The sequence below is a fragment of the Arachis hypogaea genome, chromosome 3 (genome assembly GCF_003086295.3).
Source record: "Arachis hypogaea cultivar Tifrunner chromosome 3, arahy.Tifrunner.gnm2.J5K5, whole genome shotgun sequence".
Classification (NCBI taxonomy): Eukaryota; Viridiplantae; Streptophyta; class Magnoliopsida; order Fabales; family Fabaceae; genus Arachis; species Arachis hypogaea.
The window spans coordinates 119,069,793-119,075,179 of NC_092038.1; the positions used below are offsets into that span (position 1 = coordinate 119,069,793).

The 5,387-nt window shown below is 35.5% G+C and overlaps 1 protein-coding gene across 2 annotated transcripts; it reads right to left on the bottom strand.

Moving 5' to 3' along the window:
* Positions 1 to 1,176: 1,176 nt before the first annotated feature.
* On the bottom strand, positions 1,177 to 4,945 carry LOC112791068 (alternative NAD(P)H-ubiquinone oxidoreductase C1, chloroplastic/mitochondrial). Of its 2 annotated transcripts, XM_025833766.3 has the most exons (11): positions 4,477 to 4,945; positions 4,299 to 4,394; positions 4,125 to 4,191; positions 3,837 to 4,020; positions 3,388 to 3,481; positions 3,055 to 3,267; positions 2,231 to 2,632; positions 2,029 to 2,105; positions 1,650 to 1,753; positions 1,445 to 1,566; positions 1,177 to 1,352 (listed from the first exon to the last, which is right to left on the bottom strand). In XM_025833766.3, exons 1-11 carry the CDS (start codon positions 4,729 to 4,731, stop codon positions 1,239 to 1,241), a joined length of 1,728 nt encoding a protein of 575 aa, XP_025689551.1. In that variant the 5' UTR covers positions 4,732 to 4,945; the 3' UTR covers positions 1,177 to 1,238. The 2 variants fall into 2 exon arrangements, with proteins under 2 accessions (XP_025689551.1, XP_025689552.1); XM_025833767.3 differs by having other exon boundaries at positions 1,177 to 1,566.
* Between the last annotated feature and the right edge of the window lie 442 nt (positions 4,946 to 5,387).

Sequence of the window (5,387 nt, forward strand, 5' to 3'; positions counted from 1 at the left end):
TTTTCTAAACACTTTAGGAATTAGTGTAGATTCTTAAAACAAAAAAATTAATTAATAGATAAAAGAATTATCTTTCTAATTTTGAAATACTAAAAATATCTATATTTTACTTTATTTAATATTCAAAAAGATATCTGAACATATTTTTATTTTTTAAGATGATATATTGTAATCCATATTTGAATAATAGATATTTTGGAGTGATGTTTTGTAGGTAAACTATTATTTTAGTCTTCGATGTTTGACCTGAATTTTAATTTGGTTCCTAACATTTTTTTTGGTTATTCACGGTATCTCTCAATCTGACAAATTAAGGACTAATCCGTCACGGATCTGAACTCCATTTAAGGGCCTGCTGCGCCAATGAGTTACTACATGCACAAGGTAGGATTCGAACTCCCGACACTTGCTTAAACGTTTTATTTTAGTCTCAAAAACTTTCAAACATCCTCTTTCAATCTCAAAAAAATTTTAAACGGATTCAATGTTATCCCACCATTAAATTTGACACGAATAATTCGCATATTGAAAAACCAATAGCATTTGATTTTAGTAAGTAAAATCGATGAACCAATTATCACTCATATAAAAGTTTTTCTTTGATTTTGAATCATTAATGATTGAGTGTTAGAATTTAAAATTTTATATAACAAAAAAATTGAGGAAAAAAATATTACAAAAAAATTTTAATTATATTTTCTAACACACGAATGAAGATATGATTTAGTTAATAGATATGATTTAGTTAATAACATTATTAACGTTCATGTCACTCAACGGTAAAACCGTAAGACCATATTAAACTTGTTTAAAACCTTTTGAGACTGAAATAAAACATTAAAGACCAAATTAAAATTCGATCCAACCATGCGTTGAAAACTAAAATAGTACTTTACTCATTTTTCATAATATAGTTTAATAGGATGAGTTTCAATGATTTAAATTGATAAATTTAGAAGGATTTAATTGTTATAAAAAATAATAATAATGACATCTTATCAGATTAGGGTAGATCAACTTAATTGGATATCAGTATTTTAAAAAATAATGTAGACTTAATACTTCAAAAATTTAAATCATATAGGATTAAACCCTGTTCCACTTTTTACATAGCAAAACTTGATAACTAGTTAACTACAGATCAGGAATATAATCCAAGGACACAAGTCCTTCCAATTCTTAGTTTCCACAATCGGTGTGGTTTATCTTTGTATTGGTGAATAAAATTAATACCCATCTTACTTACAGACAGAAGTGTAAAGTGTTGAAGTGTTACAATTTAAAGACGACAACGTCGACAACAACAACAACAAAGACTTATCCCAAAGACTTATCCCAGTAGGTAGCATCAGCTGTTACAATTTAAAGAAATATACACAAAAGCTCAGTCATGCTATAAAGTATAAACACCAATTGAATGAGTAAGCTACGAGCTCGATAAAACCTTTGTTAAGGTACTTTGTAGCAATGACACTGAATCAATAGCTGATTTTGTAAGCCAGCTTATGCCCACTTTTAGCCTATGTTGATCTGTTGGTAGCCTCATTAAATATGCTATCTTCCTCGCTGCAAAAACATACAAACACTTAATTTTTATATCTCCGCATGGTAATAAGCATAATGAAGAATGGCAGTGGCGTCAAACTTACCAGTATGGCCAACAGGTCCTTCTAAGGTTAGCCCCTCAACAAAACTTGGAGAGATGGCAGCATCATTTCTTCCCAGCGTCATCATCTCACCTAAATTCTGAAACCTAGCCCACCAAATTAGCAAGAAATGGTGTTAGAAATGTGCAAAGTACTTAATACTTTGCAAACATCAGAAGCAAATTTCTGAATGCAATAAAACCTAAAGAAGGGTGCTAGGGGACCAGCACTTTTGTTAAATTTTGGCCATCACTTAACCATCAAAAGAAAATTGAACGATTCTACACCATTAGATACAATCTCACACCATTAAAGACATTATTGATAGCTAATTGATGGCTAAAACCCACAAAATCTGCTGGCCCCCTAGACTTTCTCCAACCTAAATGGCAGAAGCGGGCGGCCGTTGATTGCAGCCCACAGATTCCAACCAGTAAAGTCCGCTTGCTGAAATGCAACCTGCAAGGTAGAAGAGGGAAAATAATTAAACACGATGATATATGATATGTCCTCAAAACTTAGATATCTATCTATTATCATTGTGCTTTACTGCCAATACACAGGATATGCAGCAATCGTAATACCTGTGCAGTGGCTGGAAGGATCCTTCCCTTTGAATCCCTTAATGCAGAAGAGTCCCCAAGAGCAAATATCCGTGGATGACCCTTTACACGAAGAGTTTCATCTGTTTCCGCTTGACCCCGGGCATTAAGTGGAAGTACATATGGTGCATCTGAAGGCTCAAGCTGATCAAGAGGAGGCTTAGATCCAACAGTCCAAAGGACCAGATCGGCTTCAATGATTTTACTTTCCATTCCTCTTTCAGCAGGCTGCAGCTCCAATATATATCTCTCAAAACCATTTGCTGCTTCAATGCTACTTTCATCTAGCCCTGTTGGCGGATCTTTAGACTCCAATTCACTCACCCTCTGAATACCGCGGACAAAATAACCCAACAAAAGTTCAACGCTCCGGGAGGAAAGAACCTAGCATCCATAGCATAAAGCATCATTTCAAAAACTATAAGCAATGCTTGCAATAACATTGGTCATGGAACTAGAAGAGTAAAAGAGAATAGTTGTTAACAGACGTAGCTTCCCTAGTTGAAGAAATAGGTTAATTGCATGCTGCAATTAAACTCACTAGACAATTAACATTGTATTAACTTACAAAGTTATAAATAAAATTATAAATGATTTAATATGACCCATTTAACCACATCAACCAATAAAAGAACCATTGAAATAGGGCTGTAGATATCATATTCTCACTGCCTAACAACAGAAGGTAATACAACGTCAACATCTTACTGGACCATCACCAAATTGCATGGCATTCTGAGTCATAAAAAATAGATATTCATATTCCAACTTCCGATAAAAATGCAATTTTCAACTTAACAACTTACTTTCAGTGCAGCTTCCCGATTGCCAGGTGGGGCATTTGGACAGATAATTGTGTCTACATTAATTGCCCTCACAATTCCTTTATTCTGTAACCGTTCTGCTATTGTCGCAGCTAATTCAACTCCAGAATAACCACAACCAACAACAGCCACACTAATTTGAAAGTCCTTACCAAAGGTCTTTCTCTCTAATGTTGTCAATTTATTGTTAACTTTCTGCACAAGAACACCAGCATGTAAAAGTAAAATCAATATCGTGAAAAAAAATTGCAACAAATAGATGGAGTCTATTAGTGATGGGATCTTAAATAATTGATCCACCACGTATGTACTCACACGAGCATCCTCCAGTGTTGAGAATGGAAAGGCATATTCTGCTGCTCCTGGTACAACATCCAGTTTAGTTTCAGCTCCCAATGAGAGAACCAGCCTGGCTGTCCAGTGAGAAGAAATGGAAAAGTTCAAATCAACAAAAAGAATTTAGTTCATAGCAAGTGCAAGCAATACCTAAATGGGTGCATTTTCCTTTTACAGATGATATAGATACACAAGAAAACATTTCAGGACCTTGATTATGAAACCTACTCAGCAAAGGGGCAACAAAAGCATGTCCACTTGGAGAGAATGGATGAAATATAAAAATAGAAGGCTGCCAATAATTTACGCATTGAGGAAACTAGGATATTGCGCATAACAAAGATCCAGGAATACATATCAGCATAAGCATTGACCATACAGAATAGTTGCCAGGATGTATTGAAGTTCTTAAACAGTTTAGATCGTACCAATCATACTCAATAAGAAGCCCACTTTCAAGATGAACAGTTCCTCCACAACTAGATGCTTTGGATTCATTCGTTCTCCAATTGTCGGAGGGATGCAAACATTTCACTCTGTCTTTTAAGAACACTACACTGGTGTTTACCAGCAAATCTGAGAAGCGAGGAGCTATTTCCCATTCGTCCACTTCTGTATTTCATAATGTAATAATGTAATTCTGCCAAATCATCTTAGAAATAATAAAAGAAAAAGAAAAAAGGCGTACAATTTGGCTCAGACAGAATACAGCATACCTCCGGATAGAAGCTCATACAACAATGGCTTAAAAACAAAACGTTCAGACTGGTCGACAAGAACTATCTGTTTCACATCCAATAAAGACAACGTTTGAATCAAAACTTGTACAAGCAAACAATATGTAGGGTGGAATCAGTGTAAAGTTGCATAAGAATTTGTTAGTTGTTAACCTGAGGTGTTTTATCGTCAGGCCATTCAAGCGATTCAAGCCTGAGAGCAGTATACAAACCACCAAATCCACCGCCTAATATGCAAACCCTAGGTCTCTGCATGCAACCAAGCAATTTGAACATGTAATAGTAATGATGATAGATGCATGTATCTCAGAATGAAAGGAGGAAAACTGACCTTGGAATCAGACCACACGAAATTGGCGGGGGATTGTTCGGATTCGGAAACAGTGTCGGCAACGCCACCAGCGTTGGCAGCAGAAGAGGAGCATCGTAAGCGGAAAGGGTTGGAGGGAGAATTGGCGAATATCTTGGAAGGGGAAGTGGTCGTTGCCCTGAATCTTGGGAATAGATTGGTCCATTGGCGTGTGGCAGCGCGGTTAAGAGCGACGAGTGTGGAGGTAGCAGATGCAGTTAAAGCAATGCGTGACATTATCTCTTGTTTTCTCAAGTTAGTAGCGAGCGATTATGATTTTGGAGAAGAAGAGCGAAGCTTATGCGTAATGCGTATATGGTTGTTCTGCTTCCACGCTCGTATATGGTTATTCTGCTAGTACCACCAACCACTACTCCCCACTTTCCCCAACTTCTTCCTAATCTGGTTTTGGTCTATTTTTTTGGTTTGGGGGTCCTCATAAAAATGGCCCAAAGCCCAAAGGTAAAGGCAACGCCTTTATTAAGTGTCCCTTTTAATGGGCTCCGGCCCCGTTAGTATACTAAAAACCGTGTCCTTTTCAATTCATCTTTTTATAAATTTAAAATAAATAACAATAAAATTGAGATTAATAAATATATTAAGGTAAAGACTCATATTCAGTTATTTTTATGTAAAATTAATAGTTAAGAATCGTTAGATTATTTAACAAATTTAACAAAATTATAATATAACGATTTTTTACTATCAACTTCACAAAAAAATAATTGCATATAAAATTTCACCATATATTATACCAGTAATGCTACATTACAAGTCATTTTGGCAACTAAATCCAATCGTGACTCAACTACAATAAAAATTACTCTTAAATTTAAACGTGTGACACGCGCTCCAGTGTTTCACTAATGCACAATTCAAAGAGTTTGCATTAT